The sequence below is a fragment of the Hyperolius riggenbachi genome, chromosome 1 (assembly GCF_040937935.1).
Source record: "Hyperolius riggenbachi isolate aHypRig1 chromosome 1, aHypRig1.pri, whole genome shotgun sequence".
Lineage (NCBI taxonomy): Eukaryota > Metazoa > Chordata > Amphibia > Anura > Hyperoliidae > Hyperolius > Hyperolius riggenbachi.
Window position 1 is genome coordinate 284,518,485 of NC_090646.1, and position 15,724 is coordinate 284,534,208.

At 43.1% G+C, this 15,724-nt stretch overlaps 1 protein-coding gene across 3 annotated transcripts in view; it reads right to left on the reverse strand.

Annotated features, from left to right (window-relative positions):
• The window catches only part of KCMF1 (potassium channel modulatory factor 1), a 90,098-nt gene that overhangs the window by 44,899 nt on the left and 29,475 nt on the right, over window positions 1-15,724 (reverse strand). The window contains exon 1 of one of the 3 annotated variants that reach the window (XM_068233664.1): window positions 2,229-2,283. The exons of the other annotated variants lie outside the window; for them this stretch is intronic. Coding sequence (XP_068089765.1) covers window positions 2,229-2,253 — 25 coding nt within the window. The 5' untranslated portion in view covers window positions 2,254-2,283. Of the gene's footprint in view, window positions 1-2,228; window positions 2,284-15,724 lie in introns of those variants that run through there. 3 annotated transcript variants of the gene reach the window in all.

Genomic DNA, 15,724 nt, shown 5'->3' on the forward strand with positions numbered 1-15,724 from the left:
TGCAGCAAATCGCAATCAGTCCTGTAGGCTCACCTCCATTCACTTTCATTAGCCTAGTGTTTCAGAATCACTGGCAATTCCTAACATGCCTAAAAATTCTCTAGTGGGCCACAGCCCTAATGAGTATAGAATGACATACACATACATCCATGGACCATAATCGCACAATGGACATAAGTATACTGAACTGCAGACGAAAAATGGTTTAAGAGGGACCATAACAACACATAGTAAAATGCAGTTAATAATTCAGGACACCCACTTTTAAGTTACGGTAAATATCCTGGATTCAGCATCAGAAACACTTCCTATATCTAAATATTGCTGTAAATTGGTATGACACAGACACACACACACACACAGAGGCTTAGCAGGGGCTGTTTACTGTGTGGAATTCTTCCCTTCCGGAATTTAGAAGTCTCAAGCTAGGTTTACAGTGGTCCATTGCGGTGCGTCACAAGGGCCGTATTGTAACACAGAACGTCACACTGAAATGCAAAGCAATGCAGCCACTGCGGTGCAGTCTGACTGATTGCAGTAGTGCATTAATTGCATAATGCACGTTAACAGTACAGCGAAGTATACTTTTCAGTAACTGTATGCTCACAACGCCATGTATGCTTCCCACTGTTACAGGCAATGCAACTCCCACTGTGAACCTAGCCTCAGTGTAACAACATTCCACTGCGAACACCTACCAGCACTAAAGATGTTGCCACCTGTGATACATTGCAGAATGTAAATCAGGAAGAGAGCCAGTTTCCACTTAGCCGGAATGCGCCTTGCAGGACGCATGCAGGCACTAGTAGTGATCAGAGTACGTACCTGCACTGCTTAAAAATAGTCTGAGATGAACTAATCAACGTTTAGATAACATGCAGCAAATAAAAGAATCACCCAACTTGTTAGACAATCTACAACGATTCTCATGTGTTTCAAAGGACCATCATGATGGATCACATTGGCAGATAATAATTCATAGTCAGCAGTGTATACAGAGCCATGCGGAGACATTAAGGCTGCTTACACACCAAGACGTTACAGGCGCACGTTAGTGCGCCTGTAACGCTCCCCCAACGCACAGCAATGTAACACAAGTGGGCTGTTCACACAGCCCACGGTGCGTTACATGTAACGCTGCACGTTCTGTGCAAAGTGCAGCATGCTACGGCGTTGGAGCGGCTATAGCCACGTTAGACTGTTTACACATGCGCAGCAGGGGGCGGAGAGGAGGCGGGGAGAGCCAGCTACAGTAGCCGCGCACATGGCTACTTAATATTCACTGCACTGGCGGGCGCTGATTGGCCGGCGGGACCACGTGATGCGGAGTGTCTCGCTCCGCATCACGTGGTCCCGCTGGCCAATCAGCGCCACTCTGGGAGACATTATAGGACTCGAGCCGCCTAACGCGGCTCACTCTACTGTCGGCTCTTGCAGCACCATACGTTGTGTTAGATGCACGTTGTGCGACCTTACCGTGCCACCTAATGCAACGTCTTGGTGTGCAAGAAGCCTAAATGATGTCTCCACAAAGTCTATGGTACCTCACCATCGTTTCATTTAACCTATCGTCTGTCAGTCTTTTAAAAACGCATCATGTCATTAACACCCCATCATGTGAATATCTTGAAGGATGAACTGTGAACGATTGGTCGTTTTTACGCAAACCATCTGAGTGTGCATGTAGAATTTGGCTACAACCCACAAATGATAAGATGCTAGCAGATAAGAGACATTCGACCATCAGCTTTTATCTTGCCTACCTAAGAAACTAAAAATCGATACATGAACTTGAATAGCAACATTCATGAAATACATTTTTCTTTTGGGTGTGAAATACATATACATATATATATATATATATATATATATTTATATATATATATATCTATATATATATATATATATATATCTCTATATATATATCTCTATATATATATCTCTATATATATATATATATATATATCTCTATATATATATCTCTATATATATATCTATATATATATATATATATATATATATATATCTATATATATATATATATATATATATATATATATATATATATATATATATAGTTTGACGTGTACAAAATAAAAAATAAAAAAAATTTACGCAGGTTTGCTTGTGAATTAAGTTTCCCAGAGTGTGAACAGGAATCTATGAAACCTGTCTGTAAGATGTGAACAGGAAAATACAGAAAACTAAAAGACTCCTATTAGACCTACCGGTAAAGGCGTTTCTGATTGTCATCCAGGACAACCTGAGATCCGGTCCCGCCCAGGATCTGTGGAAACACAAATCCAAGAAGATTAAAAGCACCCACCCACCCTCCATCCTCAGTGCGTCTGAAAGTATCTAAGACTCGAAACACCAAGATGAAGGAAAAACATTAAACACCTAAAGGTGAATGTACTAGATCCCAGTGATCTCAACTGAAAAAAAGAAAGGTGCGTAGTCGAGATAGGGAAAGGGTTATAGCCGTTGTCCCGGATGACAATCAGAAACTCCATTACCGGTAGGTCTAATAGGAGTCTTTCTCTAATTGTCACCCGGGACAACCTGAGAGATAAACAAGAAAGTCTTTATAACAAAAAAAGACTAACCTAGGGAGGGACCACCGCCTGGAGCACCTTCCAAACGACTGATCTTGCTGAGACAGTACATCCACTCTGTAGTGCTTGATAAAAGTTGATGCACTTGCCCATGCTGCCGCTTGACAAATTTGTTGAATGGTGGCTCCTGCTCTTTCAGCCCAGGATGTTGACAGAGAATGGGTTGACTGAGCCTTAATAATAGGTGGTAAGGGACAATTACTACCTTCATATGATATAGATATGGTCTGTCTAATCCATCTGGCAATGGTTTGTCTGGATGCCTGCTGCCCCCTATTTTTACCCGAAAATAAGACAAATTGGCTACTTGACTTCCTAAATTCTCTTGATCTTGAGAGATATACTAGCAGAGATCTTTTTACGTCCAAACAGTGGAATTCTTCCTCCTTAGGTCCAGAAGGGTTGACGCACAAAGAAGGAAGAATAATTTCCTGAGACCTATGAAACTCAGAGACTACCTTAGGAAGATAAGCTGGATCTATTCTGAGCCTGACACTATCAGGACAAATGATTAGAAAAGGATCTTTGATAGATAATGCATGTAAATCACTTAAACGTCTAGCCGACGTAATTGAGATCAGAAATGCTAATTTCAAGGTAAGAAATTTCATCTCAATCTCCTCAATGGGTTCAAAGGGAGCCTTTGTTAGACCTTTGAGGACCAAGGACAAATCCCACTGCGGAAATACTTTCTGCTTTACTGGTGTAGCCCTCTGTAATGCTTTGAAGACATTTTTTACCAACTCCTCCTGCGCTAGATGCCTATCCAATAATATAGAAAGTGCTGAACATTGAACCTTGAAGGGAAACTTAAGTCAAACAAAAAAAATGAGTTTTACTCACCTGGGGCTTTCAATAGCCCCCTGCAGCTGTCCGGTACCCTCGCCGTCTCCCTCCGATCCTCCTGGCCCCGCCGGCAGCCACTTCCTGTTTCGGTGACAGGAGCTGACAGGCTGGGGACGCGAGTGATTCTTCACGTTCCCAGACACATTAGCACCCTCTATGCTGCTATATGGTATATGATATATGCTATAGCCGCATAGATGGCGCTATTGTGGCCAGGAACGCGAAGAATCACTCGCGTCCCCAGCCTGTCAGCTCCTGTCACCCAAACAGGAAGTGGGTGCCGGCGGGGCCAGGAGGATCGGAGGGAGATGGCGAGGGCACCGGACAGCTGCAGGGGGCTATTGGAAGCCCCAGGTGAGTAAAACTCATTTTTTTTGTTTGACTTAAGTGTCCCTTTAAGGGTACTAAGTGCCAACCTCATGTCTGACCCCTCCTGAAGAAACTCTAAAACTGAACTAGTCAGATTCTTATCCCTAGTTCTAGTTCCACACCAGGCTAGATAAACTTTCCAAACCTTTCGGTATATCTTCTGAGTTACCGGCTTTCTACACTTCATGACAGTGTCAATTACCTTCTCAGAAAGACCCTTATTCCTCAGAATTACTCTTTCAGGATCCAGGCGGCCAGTTTGAATAACTGTGGCCTGGGGTGGATGAGAGGGCCCTGGATTAGCAGATCTGGACGAGCCAGCAGAAGAAAAGGTGGACCTACTGACCACCTCAGTAGAGTCGCATATCATGGTCTTTTTGGCCATATTGGAGCTATCTGGTTCATGCTCCCTCCCTCTCTTTGAAACTTCCCCAACACCTGTGGCAGAAGCACTGTTGGTGGAAATGCATAGAAAAGATTGAAGTCCCAAGGGAAGCTGAGGGCGTCCAACCCCAGTGACCTCTGGCACTTGTGCAGGGAGAAAAATTGTTTCACCTTTGCGTTCCTTGGAGATGCAAAGAGATCTACATCTGGGATACCGAATCTGTCTGTCACCATCTGGAAAACCTCCGGATGAAGTTCCCATTCTGAATGATTCACCTGATGACGACTTAAAAAATCCGCCTCCACATTGAGACTCCCCCTTATGTGGATTGCAGACAAAGATAGAACCCGAGGCTCTATCCAGTCTAGAGTCTCCGAGCATAGGCGCATGAGCTCGATTGATCTCGTGCCTCCCTGTTTCGAAAGATAGGCCACCGTCGTGATGTTGTCGGAAAAAACTAACACGTGCCTTCCTTCTATCAGGGATTGAAAAGATAGAAGTGCTTCCTGCACTGCCAGTAGCTCTCTGAAGTTGGACGACTTCCTTGCAATTGCCTGCGTCCAATGCCCGAGCATGATGGCCCAACATCATTGCGCCCCATCCCCAAGAGCTTGCGTCTGTAAAGATTTTTATTAGTTCCTCCTGTCTCCAAAGACGTCCTCTGGTTAGATTCTGAGAGTCCAACCACCAGACCAGACTGGACTTCACCTCCTCTGGGATAGATATCTGTAAGTCCAGGGAATGTTTGGACTTGTCCCAATTCTCCAAAAGCAGAGACTGGAGATCTCTGCCATGGTGTTGGGCCCAGGTGACTGCCGGAATGGATGCTGAGAATAACCCTAGTACTCGCATGATCTGGCGGAGGGAACTCCTCTCCTGGCTGCATAACAAATTTACTTCCCTTAAAATCTTTGCAATTTTTTCGGGTGGTAAATACATTTTCCTCTTTATTGAATTTATCCTGTACCCCAAAAATATAATCTCCTGTACTGGATCTAGGGCTGATTTCTCGTAATTTATTATCCATCCAACCTGGGATAAAAGAGTGATCACCGTATTTCTGTGAGATCTGGTCAGAGCCTCCGTTTCTGCAAAAATGAGGAGATCGTCCAGGTACGGGACTATCGCTATTCCCTGCAATCTCAAAATCTTCATTACCTCTGCTAACACCTTTGTAAAGATTCGGGGTGCCGAAGCTATCCCGAAGGGCAGGGCTTGAAATTGGAAATGTCGAATTTGGCAATGAGACTTGATCGCGAACCTTAAAAACATTTGATGGCTGGAAAAAATGGGAATGTGCAGATAGGCGTCGCGAAGGTCTATTGACCCAAAATATTCCTTGCCCTGTAATAGAGCTCTCACTGAATAAATGCTTTCCATCCTGAACTTCTTGTATGTAAAGAATGGATTAAGAGATTTCAGATTCAGAATGAATCTGAACTCTCCATTTGCTTTTTTCACTAGGAAAACATGGGAATAATAACCCTGGAATACTTCTTCCTGGGGTACTGGTAGTATAACTTTCTTCTCTAAAAGTTTCAGAATCTCTATCTCCAGACCTATGGCCTTCTCTGGGTCCTTCGGAATTGGATTCACAAATTTCCTTTGCGGAGGGGGGCTTGAAAACTGACGTCGATAACCCATTTTTATAATCTGAAAAACAAAAGGATCGGGATCTAACTTCTCCCATTCTGTCCGAAAATAAATTAGCCTCCCCCCTACTGTTAAACCGTCATTTACTAGGCTTGGGGGGCTCAGTCTTCCCGAGAGTGAACCCCCCTTTACCTTTTCCTCTGGGAAAGGACCACTTCCTCTGCACATTCCTATTTTTTGGAAGATTGGTGTCCTGTTTCTTGGAGACAAAGGGTCTTTTCCCCTTAAATTTTTTTTTTTTGTTTGGGAATTGTTTCCCTTTTTCTGCCGAACGGGATAACACTTCCTCTAGACCAGACCCAAACAAGAGATTACCCTCAAAAGGGATAGAACATAATCTGTTCTTTGAGGTCTGGTCCCCTTCCCAGGTCTTCAGCCACACTGCCCTCCTGGCCGAGTTAACGAGAGCCGTAGTACGCGCAGAAACACGAATCAGTTCCGTAACTGCATCCGCTAAAAAAGCGACGGCTTTAAGAATCACCGGCAAGGAAGCCGCATAATCCTTAATCGGAGCGCCCTTAGAAATCTGATCGATAAGATTATACATCCAAATTCTAAGATTTCAGGAAATGCAGGTGGCTGAAATACCAGGAATGAAACCAAAGGCAGCCGCTTCCCAAGCTTTCTTGAGAAGCACATCAATTTTCTTATCCATAACATCCTTGAGGACACCTGCGTCCTCAAAGGATAGATCCGAGTCTTTCGAATATTGAGACAGGGATGCGTCTAGCTTAGGACATTTAGTCCATTTGTCAATTTCTGACTGAGAAAAGGGAAATTTCCTCTTTGCTGATTTGGGAATAAACAGCGGCCTCTCAGGAGTAATAATATCCTGCAAAGTTTTATGGATAGGGAAAACTCTGCCCGAAGATTGACCCAATCCAAGATACACTTGATCCTAAGGAGTAATTTCCGGAACGGATTCCTTGATCTGTTCCGTGGTGTACACTGCCTTAAGTACCTCAGAAGATTCATCGGAGGAAAATAAAAATCTAGGAGTTTTTGCCCTATCATCCCCTTCTGAACCCCCTGACTGAGGCTGCTCCCCCTCCTCCTGGGATATTGACACTTCCTCCCCTTCCTCCTCAGCTCCTAAAATATCAGAAAAGGAGTGATGGAATAGAGCACCGGAAGAGGGTCCCGGCAGAGATTCATTAACTGGCTGCACAAAGGACTCCTTAAACTTATCTAACGTTTCTTGCATATTCTTGTTAACTGTATCCATGACTTCCTTCAGAATATTGGAAGTCTGGGAGGCCACAATAGCATCTATACAAGCTTGACATAAATTTCTCGGGGCTTCTAAGGTTATTTTACTATTACATAAGCTACATCTCTTATATTTAGGCTGGTTGGATGTAGTAGTAGTAGTAGTAGTAGTAGTAGTAGTAGTAGTAGATTTAGGCTCAGATCTTGTCTGTAAGTAAAAACAAAAAAGGACAAGGTACTGAGATGCCATCCTATACAATCAATGCAATTGCGGTAGTAGGAAAATATATCCTCCAACTGGAGGCTTACCCCACTGGACCCTGATGGCAGGACCTGCGAAGAGGATCTGGGAGCAGAGCCAGCTGCCTCCGATTCACGCTGCTGCTGAGGCTGCTCTCCCCTCAGACTGCGACATCTCACCACTGTGCCGCTTGCAGGTCTGATCGGAGACGCCAGGAGCACGCCGTTTCACTTCCTGGCTCTCCCAAGCTCCTCCTCCACGCCCCCAACGTCAGACGCTCACGCGACGTCTGACCTCACTTCCGGCATTAATCAGCTGCTCGGATGCGCCTTGCAGAGCCAGCGTCTGATGGAGGAGGCGCGGTGTAACGGCTATACACCACACAGAAGCCGTACACCGCTCAAGGAAAAAGAGGTCTGCAGTCCACGTTGCCTCCTACTATCCGCCCAAAACTGCCTGAGCCTCCTGCATACATCAAACTCACCCTCTGGTGAGTACGACAAAAAAACAAACGGGAGCTTTGCTTCTTAGGTGTTTCCGTGGCGGAAACACAGATGAACTGAGGATGGAGGGTGGGCGGAGGCTTTTAATCTTCTTGGATTTGTGTTTCCACAGATCCTGGGCGGGACCGGATCTCAGGTTGTCCCGGATGACAATTAGAGAAATAACCCTTAAGCATTTTCTTCCCTTTAGCACAGTGGTCCTCAAACTAAGGCGCGCTCGGGGCCAAATGTGGCACACTGCGGTGCATGTTTTGCAGGCAAACTCACCTATGCACAGGTGGGGTAATTAATGTCTCGGGTAGGTGGATTCAATGCAGCTGAGACACCAATTACCCCACCTGTTCACAGGTGAGGTTGCCTGCAAAATATGCACCATTGGGGAGTCACAAGGACAGGATTGAGAAACACTGCACTGAAACAAAGCAGGTTTTAAATTATGCCAGGGCATTCAGATTTTGAATAACGTAAACAATACATTTCCACATACTGTAGGCTTAATTGAACCTTTGCATTCTACATGCGTTTTAGTTACCAACTTTGCAGAAGTGAATAATAAGACCTGCCATGTCTGCCAGCAGAGGTCAAACTACAGAACAGATTGTATTTTAAGTCTTGTAATATTTTGCCAGCACAGGTCTAAACCCTGTAGACTACAAAATATCCGAAGCTGAGAAGCATCTTATTGTATCTCTATAACGTTCCAAATTTTAGTTTGTTTTGTTTTTTTCTAAAGAAAATTCAGTACTATAGTTTCATGAAAGACGAGACCTTTATGTCTTCTTATTTAATTTACCTTCTCACATTACAGCTTTCTCAGTACCTGTGTTACTTTAGGCCTCTTTCACAGTGCGACGTTAAAGTCGCACGTTAGAAAATGTTTTTACGTGGACTAACGCACAGCAATATTAAGTCTGTTCAACATTCACAGTGCACACGTTGCGTTGTGTGTAACGTGTAGCAATATTTAGAAAGTGCTGCATGCTGTGCATTTAGCAATACATTTGCTGCGTTGTGTTGCACATGCTCAATAAGGTTTTTTTTTTAAAATGTAACGCATGCGCCATTTTCGTTCTATCAGTATGCGACAAAAACGGCACACCAAGAGACAACGCAGTGCAAAATAACGTTCAATTTCATAACCTACATGCGCTGCGTTAGGGGAACGTTGTGCGACCTTAACGTCGCATCAAACGCAACGTCTTAGTGTGTAAGAAGCCTTAAACAGTGAATTAACCACTTCAGATTCCTGTCTTACATCCTAATTAGGTAACCCAGATTCCTGGACATTAAATGTGTAATTTTTGCATTTATGCTTAATTTTCCAATATAAAATGCCTGTAAAATGAAAAAATTCTTGGAAAAAAATATCACCCAAAGAAAGCCTAGAATGTCCTGAAAATAACAATATATGCATCACTTTGGTAGCATAAGTAATAAAAAGTTGTTACTGTCGTATCACTATTGACGCAGCCGTAATGCCAAAATTGTCAGCAATATTAAGGCGTAAAAACCAAGGAATGCGAAGTGGTTTAATGGTACCTAAAGTGATACTGTATGTGACATGAGATAGACATGTGAATATACAGTCATAACTCTTCTCAGAACTAGCATGTGTTCCTTTTTGCTTACTTTAAGGGTTAAGAATTCAGTGTACTAAATCATGTTTCACAGCAGTCAAAATTGGTTTCAAGACATGCACACACATCCATTCTTGAGTGGCCAATTTTATCAGTTCTACATGGTATGAAAGCTTACCTACAAATATTGTTAAAAGTATTTAAATTCTATTCTGTATTTTGTATTTTACAAAGCAGATTACTGTGTATATTGTATGTTGCAACAAAAATGTTACAATAAAAAGTAAATAAATAAATAAATTAAATTCTGTTGGCCCCCAAACTACATGGAAGTGGTAAAATTAGCCAATTAAGACTGGATGTGTGTACGGGCCTTAACTGATGGCTAGCACTTAAAAAAATGTGTGTCTAAGAAACACTTTGTGAATGCAACAACAACAAAAAATTTAAATAGTTCAGGATTTGTCTGTATGGGGGCTGAAAACATTAAAAGCTATTGTCATTCACCGGAAACAGTCAAAAGTTTAAAGATAGATTATAACCTTTAAACACAAAATAAAACTATGAGATTCCAGGTAAGTCATATTTAGATGAAGGACTATAAATACAATTTTATAATTGTATTGTAATTTTAGCTTTGTTTTAAACAGATTTAAAATATAAACCTTTTGTATGTACTTAAAATTACCGCTCATGAACAGATATACAAATAAGGTGTAGCTGAATGTTCGTCCCTTGCAGAATACTGAAGCTAGGAAAAGGCAGGCAGGCATGCAAAAAAAAAAAAAAACAGACATTATTCAAAGTTTTGATGCTTAACCCTTTTAGCTACACAGATGCGAGTCTCACGTCCACGGATGCTACTGCTACAGCTGCAGGGACGCGAGACTCATGTCTGTGCACTTTGCTGGGGTGCGTGCACAATCGCCCTGAGCCAATCCGCGCTTGGGCAGCAAGAATGATTACTGTTCTTGTGATCATTCTCAGATGTAGGCGACATGCGCATGATAGTGCAGAGGGGAGATGAATGAATGATCGCCAGCATCAATGAGATGCCACAATCATTTGTAACTTCCGACGCATTACGTACACACATTACTTCCCATTTGCGTATTTAAAATACGCTAATTGGAAACAATGTGCAAGGACATCTTGTGGCCAAATAGTAAATTACACCTACATACATATTCCTTTTAATAAAAAGACCCACACAATTCAATTACCGTATGGGCTTGTAGTTAGTGATGGACGTAAAACTGAAAAAATTGTACTAGGGATATAATTTAAACGTTGCTATAACTGGGACAAATGGGCAAAAAAAAAATCTGTGGGTTGTATCCACACTAGAATTATTATTTTTTTATTATTTAGTCTTTATATAGCGCCGACATCTTCTGCAGCGCTGTACAGAGAATTTAGTCTTGTCACTAATGGTCCCTCAGAGGAGCTAACAATCTAATCCCTACCATAGTCGTATGTTTATGTATGTATCGTGCATTTATACACGGGCCAATATAGGGGGAAGCCAATTAACTTATCTGTATGTTTTTGGGATGTGGGAGGAAACTGGAGTACCCGGAGCAAACCCACAAAGACACGGGGAGAACATACAAACTCCTTGCAGATGTTGACCTGGCTGGTATTCGAACCAGCGACCCAGCGCTGCAATGCGAGAGCGCTAACCACTACGCCACTGTGCTGCCCATACAATGTTTTATTTCAAAACTATGACGGGCAAAAACTGACAATGATTTTTTTCCCCATGTTTTTCTTATTCCCGTTAAAATGCATTTAGAATAAAATCCAAGTCTTCCAAAACGATCCGGCACAGCTCTTTTACCAAAAGATTTGCTTTATTGGATCTTACAAAACATACACGTAAAAAGCTGTATAGTGGCTATGGTCCACCGTTTCGGACCACCATAGTCCCTGTTCACGCCACACAGCCAACTGTGCAAATGCAGAATCACAGCTTATACAGTTTCAATCTAAAACATGGCAACCAACCAAAAACAACATGTAAATGACCGGACCTGATGGGGAACTGCAAGGACTAAACTCACAGAGTCAACCCCCCCCCCCATCACTATTGGTCAATAGATCATGATGTCACAACGTCATTGTATAAATACAAAAAAAACCAGCAATAAATATGATCAGAAAGGAGCACTATGATCCATACTCTTACCCCTAATGGTAGTTTTATGGGTAGATACACTTTGCGGTGGCGACAGCGGGCATCGCAAATTTTGAGTTACAGTGCTGTTTAGCGCTGATCTTAGTCTTGATCAAGACATTTTGAATATACCCTGGGACTCTGTGTGTTCCGGCCCTCACCTTGGGATCTTTTAGATAATTAGTGCTCCTTTCTGAGGGCTCGTTTCCGCATGCGGATTCGCATAGGCAATACAAGTGGATGGGATTGTTTCCACTTGTGCGTTGTGCGGGTGCGTTTTGGTGTGCGGGGGCGTGCGGCTGGAATGCGGGGAATCGCCCGCAATGCTTTTAATAGGGAAATCACATGCGGCTTTGTCATGCGGTTTTCCCCGCGATTTTGTATGTAATGGTATGGAAAATTTACACAGGCAGTGACATGGTTAAATTCGCCTGGTTCTTAGCCATGCGAAACCGCGGGGAAAACCGCATGCAGAAATGCATCCGCATGCGATTTCGTCCGCGGTGGAATCCAGGCGATTCCGCACCGCAACAGTGGAAACGAGCCCTGAAAGAGTTAACATTCAGGTATACAAGTAATTGTTTCTCTTAAGTCGTGGCTTAACATTTGGGGGGGGGACACCAGTCAGGGGTCTGTCGCTCGGTGCAATTTTAAATTTGTGGTCTGGAGAGAATTTCAAAACAGGAGTCCCCAAAAGATACAAGCAGCTTAACAGCCTACAACTGAAAACATTTTTAAGCATAGAAGCCCTTTAAAGAGGAGCTGTCAGCCATACAATGCCAGATAAAAAAACGACATATCAGTAGATAAATACTAGCTCTACTTACATAACATGTGTATTGCACGGTCCAAGTATTGATTTCAGTAAACTTTATAAAATAAAAAAAAGGTAAATGGAGAGAATTCCGTTTGCTGACAGGGGCCATCTTTACCCCCTCCAGCTGAAGCCAATGGTGAGGTCATTTCCTCCCTTTCCCCCCCCCCCCCCCTCCTCCCCACACCAATAGCGAGTTTTGATTGTAAATGCAGAGAATCCCTAAGGAAATTGTAGCAGGGACGGAGGTCCCCATGGATGCGATGCGGTGATGGCAGCCACTGCCCACATGAATCAGCAGAGATGCCTGTCGGGCTGGAGTGTGGAGAGGGGGGCAGACACGGACAGTCATGGGAGGCAGCCAATGAGAGAAAAAGGAGTGAGAGTGACACAGGCTGCAGCCAATCAGGCTGAACTAGCTGTGTCTGTGCAGAAACTCCCCCCGCCCCAGCCTGCACTGCAACTTCTCTTTTGCGGTTGATTACTGGCTGCGTACTAAGGAGCTGGGGACATGAGGATTAATCTCTGCAATAAAAAAGTAAGATTGATTTTAAAGTTATGCATTGCCTTTTTAGCATTCCTTTTATATGATCAACAGATCATAGAATTGATTTTGTTTTTCATGCCTAACGGTTACTCTTTAAGTAAATTCAAGAAGCTAATTTGTACATACCTTGAAGTATGGCTGAAAGCGAACAGAAATATATCACTGTTATGCTGTCAATGCATGATTTGGCAATTTGAGGAATAAGCTGATTCCTGTAGATGATGAATAATGCAGAGGATGGAAAATATAAGAGAATATGAAGCTATCTAAAGTCCATTAGTACTATACCTTGTGCAGCCACAGTTCATACCAATTACCAGGGCTGTGGAGTCGGTCCAAAAATCCACCGACTCAGACTCCTCAGTTTAGGATTCCACCGACTCCAACTCCTCTAATTTGCATATTACAATCTTGTTGATTGAAAGTATGTAACATGAAATTGGTCTCTTCACTGCCAACGCTTAGGAATTTTAAAAGACAACTGAAGTGAGAAGGATATGTAGACATATTTATTCCCTTTAGTCATACATAGACTAAAACTAGTCCTTGGTAAGAGTACTTGTAAAAGGTACAGACCGGAACAAAGAACATCTATCAGGCCCTAGGCAATGTAAGTGTGGGTACATGTAAGAATGATGTGCAGGTACTCTGCAGGGGAATGAGGGGGTTCTTCCTCTATTACACATTCTTCATGCACAATCTGAACCAGGTTTATGGGTGATAGACAACACCTCTGTGTTCAATGCAGGGCTCTGGAGTCGGAGTTGGAGTCAGAGTAATTTTGGACACCCGGAGTTGGAGTCGTGGTTACAGAAACTGAGGAGTCGGAGTCGCATGATTTTTGTACAAAATCCACAGCCCTGTTAAGTATTAGACGAAGGAGTCGGAGTCGGAGTCTGAGCAATTTTGGGTACCCAGAGTCTGAGTTGGAGTCGTGGTTTCAGAAACTGAGGAGTCGGAAGATTTTTGTACCGACTCCCCAGCCCTGGTTCAATGTGCACAATATTCTCAGGCTGCATTTCCACTTGTGCGGTGTGAATCGCCGCGGTAAAAATTTGCATGCGGATGCAAATTTCGCATGCGGGTCAATGCGAATTTTCAACGAATTCGCATGGATGTCGATGTATGCGAATTTAACCATGGCAGTGCTGGTGTGCTTTTCCATGCGAATTCGCATGAAAATTCGCATACCCAAACCTCATGCGAATTTCCTATTAAATACATTGTATGCGATTCGCATAGCGGTATGCGAATTCTGATGGCTCTGCCATGCGAATTTTTCCCACACAAAGGAATCCTGACAAGTGGAAACAGCCCCATTCACTTGTATTGCTATGCGAATTTGCATGCGAAAAACGCATGCAAATTCGCGATAGTGGAAATGGGCCCTTAGTGGAATCCCTGCAGCTCTGTGGGGAGTGCATATGTAGAGTATAGTACTACTATGTAACTTAAAGAAAACCTGAACTGAAAATTAAAAGTCAAAATAAGCATACACAAGTCATACTTCCCTTCCATGTAATCTACTCCTCAGTGTCTTTCTCCTGTCCCGCGTCCTGTTTGTTAACTGTGATCAAAGGAATTTTCCGTCCTCCATTTTGAAAATGGCCATTACCCATAACAGCTCTCTGGTCAGCACACAGTTAAACTGTAACATCGCCCACTTGAGCCATAGGGAAACATAGGCCATAGCCATAGGGTACATTTACCTGGTACATCAGTTTTCCTCTCAGCTATAACTGACAGCAACCGATATTTTACTGACAGCAACTGATATATTTCAGATCTGACAAAATGTTGTCAGAACTGGAAGGGTTCACTGTAAGAAGAAAATGGTGAGCTTCTGAGAGGAACTGAGGGCAAGGTAACTATGTAATGTTCATTTGAAGTTACCTCATGTGTTTATTTTGAATATTTTTACTCAGTACAGGTTCTCTTTAAAGAGAACCTGTACTGAGTAAAATTATTTAAAATAAACACATGAGGTAACTTCAAATGAAAATTACATAGTTACCTTGCCCTCAGTTCCTCTCAGAAGCTCACCATTTTCTTCTTACAGTGATCCCTTCCAGTTCTGACAACATTTTGTCAGAACTGAAATACATCAGTTGCTGTCAGTTATGTATCAGTTGCTGTCAGTTACAGCTGAGAGGAGAACTGATGTGTGCATGTTTTCCTATGGCTCAAGTGGGCGATGTTACAGTTTAACAGTGTGCTGACCAGGAAGCTGTTATAGGGTAGTAGCGATTTTCAAAATGGAGGACGGAGAATTCCCTTGATCACAGTGGACAAACAGGAGGCAGGAGAGGAAAAATAGATTGAGGAGTAGACTACACAGGAGGTAAGTATGACTTGTGTATGTTTATTTTGACTTTTATTTTCAGTTCAGGTTTTCTTTAAAGTAAGCCTGAGACAAAGGAAATTAAAGTGTTGTACATACCTGGGGCTTCCTCCACCCTCCGTCAGGCTAATCAGTCCCTCACTGTCCACCTCCACCACCTGGATCTTCTGCTATGAGTCCAGGTACTTGAGCCAGTGTGGCGTAGTGCGCATGCACAGACTCCGCCACCGGGAGCGTACTACACCTGCGCAGCACTATCGCAGCACACAGCTGGACTGCGCTGACTGGCTGAATTACCGGGACCCAAAGCAGAAGATCCAGGTAGCGGAGGAAGACAGTGAGGGACTGATTAGCCTGAAGGGGGCTGGAGGAAGCCCCAGGTATGTATAAACCTTTTTTTTCCATCCATCTCAGGTGCTCTTAATTCGTAGTCACTAAACCAAATTTT